The 21,474-nt window shown below is 39.8% G+C and overlaps 1 protein-coding gene across 1 annotated transcript in view; it reads right to left on the bottom strand.

Moving 5' to 3' along the window:
• The window catches only part of myom3 (myomesin 3), a 66,627-nt gene that overhangs the window by 7,543 nt on the left and 37,610 nt on the right, over positions 1 to 21,474 (bottom strand). The window contains exons 15-29 of the mRNA XM_074653057.1: positions 18,821 to 19,004; positions 17,171 to 17,345; positions 16,891 to 17,012; positions 15,645 to 15,832; positions 11,706 to 11,832; positions 9,123 to 9,304; positions 8,745 to 8,859; positions 7,647 to 7,803; positions 7,161 to 7,267; positions 6,763 to 6,807; positions 6,538 to 6,674; positions 3,375 to 3,519; positions 1,451 to 1,510; positions 829 to 896; positions 34 to 144 (exon numbers count right to left, since the gene is read on the bottom strand). Of these exons, the coding sequence (XP_074509158.1) occupies positions 34 to 144; positions 829 to 896; positions 1,451 to 1,510; positions 3,375 to 3,519; positions 6,538 to 6,674; positions 6,763 to 6,807; positions 7,161 to 7,267; positions 7,647 to 7,803; positions 8,745 to 8,859; positions 9,123 to 9,304; positions 11,706 to 11,832; positions 15,645 to 15,832; positions 16,891 to 17,012; positions 17,171 to 17,345; positions 18,821 to 19,004 (1,923 nt within the window). The remainder of the gene's footprint in view (positions 1 to 33; positions 145 to 828; positions 897 to 1,450; positions 1,511 to 3,374; positions 3,520 to 6,537; positions 6,675 to 6,762; positions 6,808 to 7,160; positions 7,268 to 7,646; positions 7,804 to 8,744; positions 8,860 to 9,122; positions 9,305 to 11,705; positions 11,833 to 15,644; positions 15,833 to 16,890; positions 17,013 to 17,170; positions 17,346 to 18,820; positions 19,005 to 21,474) is intronic.

Below are 21,474 nucleotides of genomic sequence, written 5' to 3'. Positions count from 1 at the left end.
TAGTCAGAAAATAGAGCAGAATCATTGGGATACCTGTTGGATGGTGAGTGTGCTGACCCCTGATGACTGGTCGTGCGCGACTTGGGTCAACGCCGCGCCGTCTTTAAACCACTTCAGTGATGTGTCCTTCTTTGTATTTGTCACCTGTGTATGGAGAAATATACCATACCTGAAATAAAAGTCCTCTAAAAATGGATTGGTTTAAAATTAAATAATCAAATCTATGTAATAAATGCAACCCTGCATACTCATTAAAAGAGTTTAAAGGAGAGGTTTGACATTTTGGGGAATGCACTGATTTACTTTCTTGCAAAAAGTTAGATGAGAAGATTGATACCAGTCTAACTTAGCAGGAAACAGAGAAACAGGGGGAAACAGCTAGCCTGGCTCTGTCAAAAGGTAATAAAAACTGCCTACTAGCACCTCTAAAGTTCACCAAATAAAGGTGCGACTGCGAGATAGGGATCATTTCTATGGGGGGGGGACCAGAGTGTGGGCGCTACAGGTTATTAGCTGTAACCATCGAATGAGCGCAGTGCAGAGCGGCCAGTGGAGTGCCCTCACATGCACTAAAAGACATGAGCGGCCGTTGACATATGTCAACAAAGCTCGGAGAAGCTCTGATTACAACACACAGAGGGAGAGGGACTTCATTCTCTGCTCAGGTAGACATTACTCCTCTATATCTTTACATAGCTAATAGTAGTTTTGCTGCTATATTAATGCTCTGAATATCGTATAGAGAACGTTCCAGGTTCTTAATATGACGTTAGATTAGTTCTGTTATTGCAATTGGCGAATGTATTCTGTAAAATGTACGAAAAGTACCTTGCACTTTATTATCAGTTCACAATCCTCATTTACACTCCACGACAAGTATTCCTGGAAATACGGGCCTTTGGAAAAACAGAACACATGATTATCCATCTAGAAACAGTGATGGCCAGACAATTATTTAGTCAGAGCAACCAAATGCATCCTATTATGGCAATTTATGGCAATTATGGCTGCGTGATAAACCAGAGTACTGAGTGTGACAGGTGCCTGAAATAGGAATGGTGGGACAATTCATAACAACATGTGTTCTACTTTAATCTGTTTTGCGTCATGGTTTTTTGTTCATAGACAAAATGTGTTATGTGGACTCTGAGTCTCACATGGACTTTGAATAGTAGACACGGTGTGAGACAAAATGTTTGCACAAGCGGGCACTGGGACATTGGCCTCTACCCACAAAAGAGTTTGTATAGTATAGCTTGTCCTTATCATATCTGATGAAAACACAGAGTTCAGTGGCACAGGAAGCTTCCTCTCTTTCTTTATGTGACTCTTTAGTTTCAAGAGGTTTGGACAAGACGAAGTAGCTGGGTCACTACACACAAAGATCATCAACAAGCTACTATTAGATGTAATTGTATTAATATAGAGTATTTGTTACTGATGTTCTCACCAGACTTTCTCAGATGTTCACGTCGGTTTTTATCAGCCAGGGCCAGCGTGTCACGAAACTCTGTCAGAGACACAAACAATATCAGGCTGAGTACATAACAGTAGAATCACACAGGTCATATGGGGAGAAGTGATGATAACCTGTTGCTCCAAAAAGGTTCTTATCTCCAAAATAATCTCAACTTCATATTAAACTGCAGAGACAATCATAGAAGGGGTGCATGTGTGGGTGATTTTGAGTGAAAGTTGTGAAAAATGGATAGTAGAAGTAAACAAAAATGAAAATAATTGCATGAAAAAAAAGATAAAAAATTACTTGTTCTGAGTTTGGCTAATTATTTTCTGTTTTAACTAATATTCTGCTAGAAACCACCGACCACCACAGTTCACAGTAGTCAGGGTCCTCCTCTGATGAAAACAGCAGAGAGAAAATGCAAATGAGCTGCTCCCTCTAGTAAGTAAGCTTTTAAAAAAACACATGGTTTTACAACAGAGCATTTGCAATGCAAATAGTATTTTTAAAGCTATTTTCACCAAGATATTGGATTGTTTTTTTCAATTATTTATTTAATATCTTCCACATTTTTCTAAAATAATGAGCCAAACATGTCTCTCCCAGGGCTGGAACTTGCATTTAAAAAATAGACACTAAAAAAAGCTTTTATTATTGTGTTTTTTGTACATTTTATTTCCCAACATGAAGAGCTAAACGTTCAAAATGCTTCTCCACTCTGCCAGGAATAAAAATGTGGTCTGAATTATTTATTTATATGTCCTTAAGCAGAAGTTTTCAAAGCGGGAGGCGGGCCTCTCCAGGGGGGCCTCAGGGGAGGCTCAGTGAATGGAAGTGAGAAAATATTACATTAGTTATCAAAGGAAGATCACATAGAATAGCCTAAATATTTGTGATTTGGTTAAGAGATAGTTCAGCGATACAGTAGTTTGGGGGAATTTTACTCTTTTGCTAACTTTCCCCAGAGTCAGAACTGAATAAATGCGTTACGACAGACCTTTTATTATATATTTTGTGTAGTCTGAAGTTATGTCAAACAGCAATATTATTGACCATAGACTGTGTAGTGTGTAGTCACCGTGACATATGGTGCCTTCAAATGGGGTCATGTTTACCGTGTTCACGAGAAGAGTCAATATTAACACGCCCCTCTTGTGTCAATCACAAGGTAACCATGCCCTAAAGCATCCCCTGCTTTATGGTCTATTTGACTCTAAATGGGACCAGAATTTACTAAATGAACACCATGCTGTATTGAAGAAGACTTGAAACTAGTGATTGAGACCATAAACTCATGTTTACAATGTTTACTGAGGTAATAAATCAAGTGAGAAGTAGGTTCACTTTCTCATAGACTTCTATACAATCAGACTTCTTTTTGCAACCAGAGGAGTCGCCCCCTGCTGGCTGTTAGAAAGAATACAGGTTTAAGGCACTTCAGCATTAACTTCACTTTCAGAACTGGAGGTTGCCACCTGATCTTGGCTTCATTACTGAGTGTATATAGGATCAAATTACATAATCATGACTCCATAAGCATGCAGTAATTGAGCGAAAATAAGCAAGTAAACTAACTGTACTAAAATTGTAATAGTTTGACTCTAAGTTTTAGAGTTAGTTAATTGATTGCAGGATGTAGTTAAACCTGCTAACACATTCCCTGAACAAAATACAGAGGACATGACATCAGTAGTAGCTACACTAGCTACGCAAACACCCTGTTTGAAAGGAAAATATGTCACTTTCAGGAAGTAAAGATAACATTTCATCACTGTGTCTGTGTAAATTCAGCTAATTTACATTGATGCCTGTTCTGTTCTATTGTTCCTCTACATTTATGCTCATATTTCATTATGATATGTAACAAAAAAAACAATATAACAACTTAGTGGCCCCTCAATAAACGACTTACTTTGATCCACAAAGACCAAAGTGAACTGGTTCTTTGCGCGGCCGTCCTTCAGCTGAGCCGTGTACGAGCCCTCGTCCTCCGGAGAGAGCTGGTCAAACAGGATCTCCACCAGACCTTTGGCCTTGTCGAAGTTGATCTTACGGTGCTGCAGAAGAGCAAACAAGCGTTGCCACACATACAGTACACATCAGCTTGTGTGCAGACAGACGATCCCAGATGGCAGGTAGGAAGTCTCTACTATACATACTCTACTGTATAGATGGTTAGTCATACAGAGAGAATATAGTGTGACTCACAGCATGAAAAGGGTCTGAAATGACAAAATGCACTCCTTTCCACAGAAATACAAACAAACAGGAAGCAGCCTTTGAGCTCATTTTCCTGACTTTTATGTCCACGGAGATAAGTGTACGCCTTGCATGTTGATAGGCCTCAGTGCTGGATGTGATTTGTGATGTATGGCAAGCCTGAGGGCCCTAATGAGCCAAATGGCTTTTGAATTCGCAAACCTCAGCTATGATCATTTAGAAATAACGTGTAATCAGTACTGTTCAGATGGAGCTCTGATATTGAGAAATAATGGCGTAAATGAAAATGCAATAGAGGCGATGAATGGAAGCTGCTGAATATAAAGCAGTCGCCCGCCTCGCACAAGTACGAGCAAACACAGACACATAAAATGCATCTGACAGAGTTGTGAAAGCACAATAAATGCACTGTGTGTCGTATTTGCTTTTCCCCTCTGTGGACACATCAGTGCACGGTTCAATAACCTTGACGGCAGAGCTGATTATTTTTAACGTGGTGTCATAACACATACGAGTGCTGAGGAGGTTTGTTCACATTCAGTTAGTGTTCCTTGATGATTATGCTGTTTTATTTTAGGTCATCTAAGTTCCAATTGCGCTTTAAAATGGCAGGCGAAATCACTGCGTCGCTATTTTCCACATTCGTCCTTGCTATAGCATTACATTATCTTGTCAATAACATGGTAAGAATATTTATGGAAATTGGTTGTGTTGCAAATAGCTATGGCTTTCACTGAGCTGTTTTATGAAAGTAAATGAATTTGGAGGTCATTTCTGAGATATGTGAAACACATATTAAAGCTGGGTTAGGCAATATATTCCATAATAACCTCTCAGCATATTGTAATTCAAGTGGTCTGAGAGAAAAATAGACTCCTACACTTCCTGTACAGCCCTCATCCTGCAGCTCTCCTCTCTCTTCTCTGTCCTAAGAGAAGAGGCTGCCATGCAAGGTGCCAACTTTGCCCATTTATTTAATCTAAATACTCATTCACACACCGATGGCTATGCCTTCCGCAGCAATTTGGGGTTAAGTGTCTTGCTCAAGGACACATCGACATGTGACTGGAGCTGCCGGGGATCAAACCACCGACTTTCCGATTGATGGACAACCTGCTCTTATCATGGCCGTTGATACCGCCGCACAAGGCACCCTTAAGCTTCAGTATGAGACGCACCAGGCTTTCCATTAACTGCAATGTAAACCCATCTGCGGTAACAGTGAACACTCAGAAAAAGTGCTATGGTGAAGTAGTTTAAAGAGCGAAGGAGACACACAGGGCGGGAGGGGAGGTAGATGGGTCCAACAACACAAAGCTTTCATCCAGGAGACCACCGTTGGTGTCCCGTGCGTTAAGTTTCACTTTCACGTTACAATCGGCTGTTCGTTTGTGTCCCATGTTCACAACGTCCAGTTGCATTTTCACTGTACAAACGTAGTAGTTTTAAGCCCAACCATGATATTTTTTCCTAAACCTAACTATAGTGGTTTTGTTGCCTAAACCTAAGCAAGTGTTTTTGTTGAATTCCCCTGCATAAAGCACATGTTTACATGCAACAAAAAAGTGACACAGAGGGGTCTGACAAAGCTGGGATGAGAATGTGTTGAGAACAGCCAATAGGAACATTTTCTAAAGCCTGAAAACAGAGCCAGGGGGAGGTGTAGAAGTCTAGTTTTTTTCCACTTTTTTGCCCAATGATGCCAAAATAAACTGCCAACCTCAGCTTTAAGGATAAGTATACAAATGACTTGTGCAAATGATGCCATGGGAAATACACTAAAAGAGGGGACATATGTTTATTATAAATATGTCGTAATATATTTTACATATCATGCCTTATATGTCTACAGTTTTTGATTTCAGAGAGCCACTTCAACCACTGCTAGAGACCCAATAGTACAGTAGGTAATGATATATTATCCTGAAAAATAAAGAAAGCTGTCCAAATTGTCTATTCATTCCGCCTTTACTTTTTGTTGGCACCAAACCAAAACTGACAGATGTACCAGATGTTGGCTCCTTCTCCACCTCAGTTGATCTTTCTGTCCTCCTGACTTTTTGAAATTAGCCCAGTTCCCAGACCTTGCTGTCGCCTTGCACACCTGCTCTTCAGCTTTGTTGGCAGCCTCAATTTGCCGCCTTCCAGGATGTTTATCAGAACACTAATTGCTGTTTTCGATTCACAGTGACTCGTCATAATCGCAGCTGCATGCACCTACACACTAATGTTATATAAACCTTGCATGACAGCTGTGATTTTCCTACTTTTTCAACACCAAATAGAGGAACTTTAGAGCTACATTTGATGTCCCATATTAGATATTGTGACTTTCAAAAAGGGAATGTTTTAGCCTGATAATCAGACTGAATTGCCTTTTCATTTCAACCCAAAAAGCAATCAGATCCAAGTAGATTTTTAGTGTTGTAGCTGATCGAAGTACTTTATACAAGGTTTAGTCCAGTGGTTCCCAATATGGGGGTCAGAGCCCCTCCAGAGCATCGCACAGGGGGTCAAGATTAATCAGGTAAGAAAGATAAAAAAAAAACAAAGTCCTGTGAAACAAATCTGTATGTATTTTTTTCTCCAATCTTTGTTTTTCTTTTAGAAATGTTGGAAATGTTTACCTCTTTGGGCTCCAAACAGTTATTTAAAGGACACCATTTGTAAATCATTAAAAATGTGTATCCTTTCCAGAATATAAAAGCATAACATGTGCCTGGTGAATAATTTGATCCCAAATACCTTACAGTACGAAGGTTTTTTCAAACCATCTAACCCTGGTTAGAAGTTAGTGTCATGCTCGTACTTTCTGAGCTGCAGTATTGCAGGATGACCTGCGCAGCGCTTCTTACCGGATCGCTGGTGATTTCTTTGTCGTTGAAGATGAGACGGAGCTCAGCATCGTCACTCAGACTCTCAGTCTGAAGCCAGAGACGTACGTCACCTTCCTCAGAGACCTCCACATGCCATCCCGACTTCAGAGCTATCACTGCCCAAAAACATTAGATCATCATTTAATCAATGTAGAATACTTAATATCTTTATTCATGATACAGTGCAACGTGTTTGGTACATACGTGGATTTCTGACTTGCCAGCTGAGTTCTTTGAGTCTTTCAAGGTCTGAAAAGAAGTAAAACAGTAGCTGAAGGTTAATTAAACTTTGAACTTTCTTTAATACCTACATATTGTCAAAGAACAATGGCTCGCACGGCTCAGTTATCAAGCTGAAAGTTGATTGAGAACATACGCTTAGTTGGACGGGTGACCTTGTGGAAGTGGTTGTGAGGTGCATAATTATCTGCTTGAGAGAAAAGCTTGATAACCCTTAAAATTAAAACTCCTGCTATTCATGCTGCCGTCAGCTTTTTCAATAACACAAGAGACAACTGATGTTGAACTGTGTTCTTGTGCCTGAGGTGAAGTTGTGAATTAGACAAGACAGTTTCCTAACCTTCAACTCTGTTTTAGTTTACCTTCAGCAGTGAAGTCGTAGCTGGACGACAGGTCTGGGTTGTCGCTCATCTCAACTGTGTAGAGACCCAGATCGTCCTCGGAGGCGTCTGTGAAGGTGAGGACCGTCCTGGAATTGAAAAACAGACGGATGTATCTAGAGAGCACCTTGGGCTTCTTGTTTATCAGCCATCAGACTTCACAGGGCTTTATGTCCCAATAGTGTTATCCCAATGCCTTTCAGCCAGCTAAAATTTAAATATTGTTTTACATGATATCAATGAGTGGAACAGTTTGCAGCCAGGCTTCCCTCAAGCTAAGAGAAGGGATAATTAAAAGAGACTGGCCTTTAGTGGGAATCCCAGGGAGAAATACTCCAAAAAATTTCGCTTTACACAGCAAATTAATTCGGTATCACCTCTTGTTCCTGCAGGCTGCCACAGATTTTTTTGGAATTCAAACAAGTGTCTTTACTCGTACAGTCCATGTTGAACATGAACAACCCATACCCGCTCTTCGTGTTTTCCGCCTGAGCTCTCTCGGGATCGATGGGCTCTACATAGTCTTTGTTCCACAGAAACTTGCTCTCGTCGTCCGTCTCATCGGCCTCGTAGCCCAGAAATATGAAACCATCGTCGTCCACTCCAATCTCAATGTCTTTGAAGCCTGAGGATGAAAGAGTCGGTTGGTACGGCTCATACTTTTTCGGTTTGTGCTGCAGACACCATCAGCAAAATCCATAGCATTATAAAGGAGATGGAGAAATCCCACAGTGTTAGAAAAATGCTACAAGAATTAAATATACATATCCCCTACACATACCTGCACATACTGCATACCTCCCTGTACTTCATACTTTCACTTATTTTTATCCTGAATCTGCTCTAATATTTATTTCTGATTGATTTCTTCTTTTAGCATTTTGTAGCACTTAATTGCATATCATGCATGTATTTTTGGTTAAAACATTGTATGATGTAAATGTCTTTTTGCAATATCACCACTGGATTAAACCGATGTTCCCAATGTCCGGGTGGGCATAAAAAGTAGCTGCATTTAAAGGAATAGTTTGACATTTTTGGCAATTCGCCTTCTTGCAGAGAGATGAAAAGATCGATATCACCAAAAAAAACGTTAGTTGCCGGATCTCGCGAGAGTGTGTTGCTGAGACAGAGAAAGGTTACGAACAAAGTTAATTTCCCCCTGATTTGTCTGACTTAAAAAATGCAATTTTGGTGTCTGAATGTGCAGAAGATTTGTGGCTTGTGAAAAATGGGTTAAATGTTTACTTTGGTGACTATGGGGCGAAAGAATCGGTCATAATCTGTGTTCATGTTCACTTCACCAATTGGAGTTAATAGACTCAGGACCTGCGGCTAGTCTGCAGCTAATAAGCGTTTAATAATCCTTTAAAGGCACTTGTCATGTTTCATTTGTATGTCCAGGATTCTTACAGAAGGTCCCTGAATGCTTGTCTCACTAAATAACTGTAGTGTGTGGAGGCTTTTCCTATTACCATATATCTTATAGGTCCAGAATCTCCAACAAACTTTGGAGGTGATTTTTTTTATTGCAATATTTGTATTTCTGGAGCCACGCTGGCTGACCTGGTCGTGTCTGAGCTGTGACTGGCTCAGTAGGAAGCGAAGGACATCCCGCTCCAGCTTCATTGACAGCCGACACACGGAGCCGGTAGGTCTGACCCTCCTCAAGGCCTGACACCTGCACGTCATAAGGAACACATAAAATATTTACCCATCATTGTGATAATTTATCATGATTATTTTAACATTTTGGACCCACAGAAACACAGAGGAATGAAATACTGGAGCAGTAATAATAATTTTACTGGCACTTATTGTAATTAAATACTCTCATACTGTATGCACCACAGGAACAGTGCAATCAGATAATGGACAAATTCTAATTATACATTTCTGTTATCTTTAACTGAAGCTTGTAAACATTTTTACCGCTTCCCTCACCTTGTAATGTGTGTCAGAGATCGGCTCTTCATTCAAAGCAGTCCAGTTGTCTGATTGGTCGCCCTGGCTGATTTCCAGCACATAGCCAGTGACGGGGCTCTGTCCTTCGTACAACGGAGCCGCCCACAGCAGCACCAGAGAGTCGTTCCTCACCTCCCTGACCTCTGCGTCATAGGGGGGACCTGAGAGAGAGGAGCAAGTGTTTAAGGCCAAAAATAATAAAATTTTGCATTGAAATAAACTACAAGAAAAAAACAAAAAACAAGTAAATATATTCCCTCAGTGATCAACCAACCACAACTTCTTGGAAAGTCATAACAAAAGAAATCAGGAATAACTGTAAAGTCAAAATGAGTACAGTGACTTTCCTTAATCTACCCCCACTGACTCCATGCCGCCACTCGGTAGTTCATTTTCTAAATGATTTTCGGTCACTTTTAAATTATTAACGGCACAGAGGAAAGCCCATTTGCCAAGATTAATGAGCTGTGCTTTAAAAGTGGCATGTGTGAGAGAGCCGCTCTCCATTTTCAATATTAATGTCACAAGAAGCTGACGGGAGCGAGGCCACATCTGCTGAACCACCACATACACTGGACTGACTGTGGGTGAGTCTGGGAGTGTACACCCATACAGTGGGTTTGTAATAATAAACAAAAATACCTCCACCTCCTTGAATATTTTTTTCTTCATGTAATCTATATTTTAATCTACAGTTAATATTCTCCTATAAAGATAATTGAATAAAACATCTATCAAAGATAAGGGAGGTGAGGACAGAGTTCCTTATTGTAAAGATGCAAAAAACTATCATTAACATCAAACTAAACAAGACTTTATGTATACTGCAAGCATCAACAATACAGCAGACAGGACCCTGTATTGACATTTTTTCAGGGTGAGGACAAGTGTGTTGTGTCCAATGTAACGCACCTCTAGCGCTAACGCATTTCTCCTATGCTCTCAAAATGACATAGGATTTTTATTTTTTAATATTTCATTTTTTTTTGCTATACTACCATTAATATGTAAGAAATAATATTTCATCATTATTTCTGGCGGTATCTAGTGGTGATGTTGCAGACTGCAACCAAATGAAATTTCTCCTGTGTGCCAAGCGTGTCGGAGAACTACGGTGGCCGACACGAAAACATGAAAACGTGAAAACGTGAATATCCCTCTTTAGAGCCAGTGTTTGGTTTGTCCGTTCAGTCCGTCTCATTCTAAGGTAACGAAAACGTAACGATTGTGATTTTCAGGTATTTATACTCTAAAAGAAAACATTCTTATTAATATTATATTCCATTTCTGCCAATAGATCCCCCTTAAATGTTACACACTGTTCCTTTAAGTGCTAGATTGATTTAAGTGTAACCGTAACCAGAAATACTGGTTAAATTGTGTTTATATTTGTTCATGTGACTCTTTTCCTGACTCCTGAAGGGGGGAATCTGTTTTTGTTCGCGACTTTTCAGAGCAGCTGATTGTGGATTCAAAAGTGTCTTGCTCAAAGGCCCTTCAGCAGCACAGACACACAGCCTCCAGCCAGGGCAAAATTAAAGTCATACAACTCATAATGAATTCCACTAACTACCTCTAACTCGTGGCTATCATTTCAGCTTTTATTCCAGCCACTGTATTATGCACTTCACTGCTGACCTCTGCCCCTTTTTTGCACTTTAATGGCACAATATGCAAATAGACAGTTTTTATCTGCTTTGTTGTGAGATGACTGTATGCGCTTTTAATGGTGTTATTTTGAATTCAAGAGAAAATGTTAGTGAGCGGTAATGGCTCCTCCAGTTGATGGATGGTCTTTGTATCTATCTAATCTCCCTTCCCGAGCCGAGGTCAATAAACTTTTAGTTCTGTGAACAAAAAGCCTTTAGAAGAAACCGCAGCTCAGGATGGTAATCGCAGAGTTTTACATTCTCAATGCTCTTAAATAATTTGGAAATGATTCATTTTTTGAAAGCTTAAATCTTATTTACACCTTATTGTCGCTGCACTTGGATGTTTAACCTTTTTAATGTGCAGAAAGATGATATGTGCAGAGATTGACACTAGAAGGCTGTTTTCACATTCATCTGCTGAAGGAGGAAAGTTTCTTTCTGTGCTCACCTTAAATCTCAGTTTAACACATGCATGTAGAAACACGTTTGGAAGCTAATCCTGGTCAAATATGCAACTCACACAAGTGTGATGTGAAAAACTAAAACCTTCAGTGCACCTACAGTGGAGAAGGAAACATCTTGTGTCCAGTAGTTTGACTTTTGAAATTAAAAATATTTGCATTTTCATAAATTAGATGAATTTTAATGAGGCATGGATGTAATTTTCTAACCAGGGAAATTGAAGTTTTTGGGGAAAAACCTCAAAAGACACAAATTACTATTCGAAGCAGAGCATCTTAAACATGTTTAGAGGTGATATTTAAATAATCAAACCAGCAGTAAGAACTTTTTTTCAAGTTGTGATGCCCTCCGATGCACCTGTCTGTCACACCTTTGGGTGTGCACTAGAGATGTCTTTTCCACTTTCTGTATGAACTGATCTGAAAGTGAAGTGACATTTCCTCCTCACCTGGCTCTGGCATCGTCCACTTCTCACACAGGAAAGCGTCGCTGGCCTCAGAGGGTTTCCCGACTCCGGCCATGTTGGCAGCAAACACACGGAATTGGTAGAAGTGTCCACTAGTCAGGTTGCAAACCTGTGGATTTACAGCAGGCACAGAAAAAACTGTTTAACTGAAATGATGGTTTAGTGTCCACCAGTCAGGCTGAAGACGTGCAGATTACAGTATATAACCTTACTTTTAATTTTATTAAAAGAAGACAAATGGTTTGAAAATATACTGTCGAAACCACATGTGTTATCTCACATCTCACTCAAGCCAAAGATGTTTAGCTGCACATTTGAGAACTGGTTTTCTTTCTCTGGCCAATGAGGTCGGCAGATTCAAAAGTAGGTCTATCAAGGGGGAAAACAGATTGTGTGATCAATTTTCCATTAACAAAACCCTGAAGCATGTGGGTGTACCGATGATCAAACATGGAATGTTTTTTTTAATTTGGATGTTTAAGTTTGTTAACTCAAAAGCCTGAAAGAGAAGTCCAGAGGCACCGTCTAATTTGTATTTATTCTGATTTCTCCAGTATAACACAGTGTATGTTTAATCTGATATTTATTCATTTTGTTCTATACAATAAACATCTGACTTTAATTGGTTATCTGTATTTTTTTGGGGACTTTTTTTGTAGCATAAAAAACTTCATTCCTTCATATAAATCGAAATGCCTCACACTGTTTTTAAGGAAAACACGGATCAGTTGGCACACCGTACAAGAGCAATACTTCCCTGGTTGTACAGTTACACCACTCCACACTCCAGCAGACCTTTTACAAGGTATTAGCTCTGCTGCTGCTGCAACAGCAGTTTTTGCTGAGCCCCCGAGACACTTTGGCTTTGGGAGGAGAAGGATTCAGCCTTATTGATCTGTTCATTGATCTTCCTATTCACAGCCACTTAGACTTTAAGGCCCTTATCGCCTCAGTGAACAGTTGTGAACTTGTGCTGCTGCTCTCGGCTCTCTCCGAGACACAACCAGAGGGAGCTTATTTCACAGTAATGGCAATCGCTATCTGAAAACCAATCCCCCCCCCCCCCCCCCCCACCTATACCACCCCCTTCATTATCTATAGATCCTTCTCTAACCACATTTAGATAGAATGACAACCTTCTTATCAGATCAATATACAGTCAACCCCGAGGAACGCAAAGGTTGTAAACCAAAATACAGTGGAGCAAAGTACAGCTTTCCTCCACTAGATGGCGAACAGGCTGCATTTGATTAATTTCACAGATGTTTTTCGTCTTCTAGTGGGAACTTTGTTCGGGAAACATCATCAGATTTGGTTGTTGGGAGAGTGAAACCATAAATCATGACAAACTCACAATAAAACAATCCTGATACCCCATTTATATTTCCTTTTGGCAGTGATGGAGTGTAAGTGCATTTACAGAAGTACTGTTCTTAAGTACAATTTTGACTTTACTTGTCCATTTAATGCTTCTTTTACTTCTAATGTACTACATTTCACAGGGAAATGTTGTACTTTTTACTCCATTACATTTATCTGACAGCAATAGTTAGTAGTAACATTGCAGATTAAGATTTTATATTAAAAAATGTGAATATCTTGTGAAATAAAACAGTGGTTCCCAACATTTTTGGCTTGTAGTTGGGCCCTTTGTTATGTTTCAGATGTCTATGAATTGTTAGCAGCTCCACCTAAATGTCTTATACAGTTTGATTTAAAAAAAAATGTTTGAGGCTCAAAGAGGTCAAATTATCCAATATTTCACAGATAAAAGTGTTTACAAAAAGTGAATAGAAAGTTGTGAAGCAGAACTTTGTTTTTTCTTCTCTTGTTCCACATGAATGATCTCATGAAACCTCAGATTTTGTGATGCTTCAGAGGGAACCAACCCTTAGATTGACAACCACTGGACAAAACTTAATTACATCCACTCTGACCAAATACAACAGTAAAATGGATCGATGAATTAATATTAATAGGGCTGTCCTTGACCAAAGAAATTCTGAGTCGACTAATACTGTTTACAGAGATGAGCTCATAAGTTTCTTAGAAATAAGTCATTCAGTCATTAAGTACATTTTGCTGATAAGTAGGATTTTAAATGAAGGAAGTAAATGAAATGAAGGAATACAGTGTTGTATTGGTACTTTGACATAACTAAATGATCAGTATAGTTCTAAACAGTTTGTGGTTTGAGGTTCACATCTGTTTTTGTTCTAATGAAGCAGGATCAGTGACATCCTGACAGCTAAAGTTGTGGAAGCTTTCATTTGCCATTTTCTGCACAACTCCAACCTTTAAAAGAATCAATATTCAAATATTGATCTAATTTGCATCCAGCAACTTACAAATATACAAATAACAGCATAAAACAGCTAATGTGGGAAGTGGAGAAGCACTTTTTAAGGTTGTTGAAATTGCTCATTTACCCCAAAAGGGGGAGCTGCATGTTCTCATCAGAGAGTTCCTTCTGAGAAAGGGTTCTCCAGTCCTCAAGACTCTGCTCTTCACAACGTGTAGGGCTAATCGTCGTATACAGTAATTTTTCTTTCTAATTGGCTTTGTCTTTGTTTTTCCCTAGGAGCTAAAAACAACCACATATTTGCACAATGTCTAATTACGGAGCACCTGTAATCTCCCTGAGACAGGTTAAAGATTTAACTTTGCTCCAGGTCTCCATGGACACTGCTTGTTGCCTAGTGACACACTGTGGATGAGGGAGCTTTAGCCAATATTTCCATTATTTTGAATTCACTGCTAAATGGAGAGGTAACTTGTACCAGTATAATTATATTAAAAAAACCTCTGGGTCTGAGAAGTGAAGCCAATGTGGAAGTGCAGTAAACTTGCATTCTTTCTAATAGCCAGCAGGGGGCGACGCCTCTGATTGCAAAAAGAAGTCTGATTGTATAGAAGTCTATGAGAAAATGACCCTACTTCTCACTTGATTTATTACCTCATTAAACATTGTAAACATGAGTTTATGGTCTCAATCGCTAGTTTCAAGTCTTCTTCAATACAACATGATATTCATTTAGTAAATTATGGTCCCATTTAGAGTAAAATAGACCATAAAGCAGGGTATGCTTTAGGGCATGGCTACCTTGTGATTGACAGGTTGCTACCACGGCATTGTCCGGTCTAGGAGTTGTCCTTGTTTTTGTCTTATAACTTTAACCCTTTTGTTTTCAGTTCATCAAAGTTAATTGGAACATTTTGGTTGCCTAAAAATGGTTATTCAGCGTTCGGTTGTAGCCTACTTATACCTCCACCCTCTCGTGTCACTTCTGGTTGGAAAAAAACAAGATGGTGACGGCCAAAATGCTGAACTCGAGGCTTCAAAACGGCAATCCACAAACCAATTCATTGCTAAATAAGTGATCTCACAGTGACTACGTCTTTTATACAGTCTATGGTTCGTAATCTTAGACATTGCTAACATTTGCTAATTAGCACAAAACAAAAAGTATAGCAGAGGATGATGGGGATGTCATTAGCTTTGCAGGTATTTGGTCATAAACCAAATTACTGGACAAATCAAACTTTTGACCTGATCTGAGCAGATCACCGAATTCATCAGGATACACTGTCTGGGAACTATGATTGTCTGTACAAAATGTCATGGCAATCCAACCAACAGTTGTTGAGATATTTCAGTCTTGATCAAAGTGGTGCCAGATGTGCCAATCAATCCAGTTGTTGTCAAGATATTTCACAAAATCCCCAAATGTCAACCTGTTGGTGGCGCTAGAGCAAAAGTGAGAGGATCACCAAAGTCAGTAAGATTCATCCTCTGGGCACTATGAATGTCTGTACAAAGTTTCATGGCAATCCATCCAATAGTTGTTGAGATATTTCAGTCTGGATCAAAGAGGGGGACTGACTCACACTCCACCATAATTGCACGAGAGCATTACTGACCTTCAACTGCCTCTCTTTGACAGGCTTGACGTTGACCTCTCTCCACGTTTCCAAGCCGTTTTCCCTCTGGTCCAGGTAGTATTCACGCACAGGGGCTCCCCCTTTACGCGCGGGGGCCCTCCAGCCCAGCACCATCTCTGATCCGGTGCACAGCAGCAGGGCGATGGCAGAGGGAGCCGAGGGAACAGCTGGAGCAAGCAGAGGGAATTAAAATGATAGGTGACAGAGGAGGGAATCTCAGCAGGCACCTATTCTTGCTAAATAGACCGAGAAATGCCAATAACTCCCTGGCCGACTACAACTCCAGTCTAGAGTTGCAAATTCATAACTCTGGGCCCATTGCTGAATGAGAAGGAAAGGAATATTCATCTCATATTCGATTTGATAAAAATGTATTCCTCACAAAAGGATTGGACTGCGGCCATTTATCCTCAGGTAATGGCTGAGTAAATGTGAGGAATATTCTGGTGAGTGAGTGGCAAGAAAAATGAGTCATCGTTGTACTTTACTGCAGGCTATAGAGAGCGCATCATCTGAGACTGCAGCACAGGAAGTAACAAGGGTCAACAGGTGCGTCTCCACACCGCTACAGTATGAACCAGCCACAATGAGAGAAAGCATTCAGGCTACACACATGTGGAAGAAAGGAGCACAATGTCAGTTGGATACAATACCAGTAGCATTGATATGGTACAACATTATAAGCTCTTCTTGCCCACATATACTTTTCTTCTTTGTCCAACTTGAGGAAAGGATGTTTTTGAAAAAATGCATCTGTCTTGTGGAGGACAAACTGTGATGAAAGGCGAACGCTAAAAGTATTCTATGATGCTTACACATTTTTCAACTTCGGAGAATACACATGCATTCTCCGACAAGGCTCCTGAGGTCATGAAAGAAAACTGCACACATAGAATACATCTGTTTGGAAAGTTGTTGTGAAAAAACTTTAAGATCGATTCAAAGACTGATAGTTCAGAAGTTCAATCGCTCAGAAAATGTCTCTGATGTACCGTAAAGCATTTATTGATCTACTGTGTCAGTGTTGGGTAACAAATCTTTACAAAACCTTTAACAAAAATGCACTGATTCAACACTGAAATATACATTTTGATATTACCTGCTTTAAAAGAAACATCTGCAAGAGTTGCTTGATTAGTTAAAGCATCAGAAAATGCTCAAGTTGTGTCCTGAAAGAAAGTTTTGTTTCCACTATTTTGGGACTCGGCTCGCGGGATGCACTTACAAATGGCTGCTTTGACGAGGATGGGGGCAGACTCGTCTGAATAGCTGCTGTTTCCTGCTCGGCTCACAGACTTCACCCTGAACACATATTCCCCTCGGTTCTTGAGGCCGTGGACTGTAAATCTGAGGAGATGAGATGAAGTTCAGGCAGGGTGAATATGAGTTAGATCATGGTCAACCACGGCATCTTTAATTCAATGTAATTACCTGGCTGTATTAATAGAGATATTTAGTGGTATTATTGTACCTGCAGATAATGTTTTAACATCTGTCCCTATTACCTGGTTTTGGTAACAGGCTTGTTGTTGATGGTCTTCCAGTCTTGTTTGCCACTCTCACTGTAGTACAGGTAGTAGCCCTCGATGTCGTCTGTGTCTTCGGGCTCCTTCCACTGGAGCAGCACCGAGGTGTCCGTGTCTCTCATGGCCATGACAGAGTGAGGTGGTTCTGGCACCGCTGATGGGAATCAGATGAAAACGCCATCAGGTAAAAGTTTAACTTAAATCATTAAATGGAAATTCAATAAAAAGATATCTCGAAAACTTTTCGTTTGATTTCAGAAAATTCACACCAAACTTTAAAGAGGATCTATTAAGATAATTTTCAGGTGCATACTTGTATTTCGGGTTTCTACTAGAACATGTTTACATGCTCTAATGTTAAAACGCTTTACTTTTCTCATACCGGCTGTGCTGCAGCACCTCTTTTCACCCTCCGTCTGAAACGCTCTATTTGAGCTCTGATTGGTTAGCTGGCCCACTCTGTTGTGATTGGTCAACCCAACCAAACTCTTCAGATTCCACTCCAGCTCCGCTCTAACTAGCTTTGTTTAAGGGCGTGCCAAACTACCCGCCAGGCAGGTGTTATGCAAATGTGTTACTTGGTGACATCACTTCGTTACGGAAGAAAAGGCGGGACTTCGGCAAGGCGTTTCAGGCAGTTCAGGAGCAGTGTTTCTCCGGGGGAGAGTAACTCCCTTTGGTGTGGACTTTGGGCTTTGTAACTTTTACATGCACACAAAAAAACTATATAGCACACCAAAGGAAAGGTAAAAAGCACAAAAGCATAATAGGTCCTCTTTCGAATACAAGTCTCATCAAGAGATGCACAGAATCGTAACCTGTGTGGAAAGTGACTAAATGATTAACTCAAGTACAACTTTGAGGTTTTCCATTTTTTGCTACTTTGTACTTCTATTCCACTAAATATTGCTCTTTAACACCCTACATTATCTATCGTTACCAGCTACTTTGCAGACTCATCTTTAACATACATAACATATGATCCACATGATGCATTGTTATTATTAAAACTACCCATCAGTATTCAAAATAGTTAGAATTATCTCCATCTAAACAGCTACAACATTGAAATGTTAACATACAACATGTTAACAAATCAATAATTACAATATAATATATAATAATGTAACACTCTAAAAGCTGTCTGCAAAGGGGCATACTGTACCATGAGTCATTTTACTTTCAATACTTTAAGCACATTTTACTGATAATACTTCTGCACTTGTACTTCAGTAACATTTTGAGTACAGGGATTTGTCTTGTAAAGGAATATTGAATCAATAATGCAGTATTATTGATTCTTTGTCCAGCCTATATTGAGTGACTATATGAAACAGGCTATGAAACATACATCAAACATACCATAGATCTATAGTTATAACTACACAAATCTCCTTCCTCCTTTTTAAACTTGAGGTATAATTGTGCTTTTTTTTTTTATCATAACACAAGCACACATTTTATCCTACAGGATGTAAATAAATCCCCAGAAGATCCAGGTGAACCTAACCTGTTATGATCCTCTATGTGTGCACAACTCTAGTAGGTGCACTCCTACAAAATCCAATTGACCTTTACAACAGGCAGAATAATGAATGCTTACAGTACGATACACAGCACTTCTCTCACCTTGTGGATTTCCCAAGGAGATGGGTGCGCTCGGCTCAGAGGGGTCACTGACACCGTACTTGTTGATGGAGCGCACTCTGAAGCAGTACTGCTTGCCCTTGGCCAGGTCAAACACTGGGAACCTGGGAGAGTTTATCTCCACATCCAGACTGGCCAGCTCCCAGCTGCTCTGCCCTGCCAGGGACTGATCCAAGTACAACATAAAACAAAACAAAACACAGAGATAATTTCAAAAGCACCATCTACATCTATCTCAAGGACATGTTCATTATTCAGTCTCCTTCAAATACGCTGGAGGATTCAACCTGCCAAGACTGCCAAACACTCTTTAAAAAGCCACATAATTCATTCAGATTTTATACAATGAGTTACTCTGTAGTTAGCTGCCGATAGTTCTGGAGCAAACAACATGCAGACAAGGGCAAAGAGGAATAAAGATTGGCAGTTTGGTGTGATAGGTAGAGAAACTTCCAGGCTTTTTCAGATTCAGAAAAAACAAATGTGCAGATGGAGAAAAAAAAAAGATATGCCAAGATAAAGCCAAAAAGACAGATGGACATGCAGGTAAATTGTGGACTCATCTTGACATCTTTTCTTTATCTTTATCAATTAATCGTCAGCTAACGATGCTATGTTGTACTAACTTTTTCTATTTCATAGTCTGCATTTACTTTTCCCTTCTTCTCATTATTTCCTTCTCTAACTCCCTGTTTGAGGAAGAAAACCTAACAAAAGCATACATTAAAGAGATCAGGGATTGTAAAGTGCTTGCTCAAGGGTGAAAGGGATATTTGAATGTTCCCTTCATTATATAAACGGATGTGAAGCAGCAGACTTTAGTAATTTCAGATGCCTTTGACAGATTTGACAGTTTTATTACCCCGGTAACTTATAAAAGTCCAATAAAAATCTATTTCCTGTGGCAGTTTTCTGATTATTGGAGTTGGAAGCTGTTGGGTGTCTGGGTTGATATTGGAGAGCCGGAGCCCTTTATTGTTGTAATGAACAGGTCAGACCCCCACAATTTGATATGTTGGAAGAGAACATATTTGTTATTTTGGCATCCTTCTGAACACTGAAGCTTGGAAAAACTCAATATTTCTTTTATAGACATTACCTTGAATGCATCATAAAAACACTGCTGCATAAGTTAAAACTAGAATTAAATATTTTAAACCAAACTAAACCATTAGATCTCAGATCTAGGTAGTTTTAAATCGACATTTAGAAAGTATGCAAGCAAGAATCAAATCCTCAATGCCGAAGCGCAGGGCACGAACGAGCAACATCAAGGTTTGCTCGCTTTTAATGAGTCCACAAATTCCCACTTAAACTGACACCACAGTGGTAGAAGTGTTTGTGTGTGTGTGTGTGTGTGTGTGTGTGTGTGTGTGTGTGTGTGCATGTGTTTCCTCCTCTTGTCTCTTTAATTAGCGCCATGGACTGGATCCTGCTGTTAATTTGGCTCACGCTCCAGCACCAGACTGCCCAAACCCAGCGAGCAACTGGAGGAGCTGATGATGCAAGAAAATTGATCCTTGTGTTCAGCGGATGTGTAGGTATTACTAATTACAATGGTGGTGAGTGTATGAATATACTTGTATATGTGTTTTTGTGTGTAAGAGAGTGCATGTCTGTATCTGACTTCATTCGTATAGTGAATAACTCTTTGTAGGTGTGTTTTCTTGTTTTCTCCACAGTGATGGCATTTTCCTGCTCATCACTTCTTTAAGGGGCTTTGCCTATTTCTTTTCATCCAGGATATACAGAGCAACATTAGCATTCATCTGAAGTCATGTGTCTGACAACCTGACAAATGTAAGTTCAATATGCACTCACCTTTTAGCTCTGTTTTACTCTATACCAACTCTTTAGGGAAATATATCCACTATGTTCACTAGCTAGTTTCTAACTGCGTCTGTCTGTTGTTTGGTTTTGGGCAGCTAAAACAATATAAATCTCCACAAATGAACATCATTTTTATGATTTTTGAAGTGTGAATGCAATCACCAGAAGTAAAAAGCTAACGTTAGGCTATAAACGAACATACACCACGGTTGCATGGGAGCGAGTATACACAGCGCGGCTGTAAAGGCGGATGAGTTGGCGTGATGCCGTATTGTAGTCTCATTTAGCCACTTGTTAGCAACCGCCTTTTTAAGACACTAAAAAACTAACGTACTTTACATCATAGAACCAAACGTTAAAATCTCTTAAGCTTGTGTTAACCTCAGACCTTATTTCAGGCATCTAACTAAAAAAACATTCCAAAAACCCACTGACTTAGAGATGAGTGAAACGGAAGAACTAAAATGCTAACTCATTTCCAGATTCTAGGACTCATTCCTGTAGCACTCTATAGAAATCTATGAGAAAATGACACTGTACGTAGCCCCACCCTCTCGTGCTAATTCTGGTTGCAAAAACCACGACAGCGACGGCCAAAAACCAAGGTGGTGACGGCCAATATGCCGAAACTTGAGGCCTCAAAACGGCAGTCCACAACCCAATGGGTGACTCACAGTGACTACGTCCACTTCTTATAATACAGTCTATGCCTTCCATGCTGTCCCAAACTTTATTACCATTAAACAATGTACTTCCACCAAAAAAAACTAATGACCTATTTTAAGCCAGTTTTAAATCTCTGCAAG

This window comes from Sebastes fasciatus, chromosome 12, assembly GCF_043250625.1.
Source record: "Sebastes fasciatus isolate fSebFas1 chromosome 12, fSebFas1.pri, whole genome shotgun sequence".
NCBI lineage: Eukaryota > Metazoa > Chordata > Actinopteri > Perciformes > Sebastidae > Sebastes > Sebastes fasciatus.
This window is presented reverse-complemented; position numbering and strand designations above follow the sequence as displayed.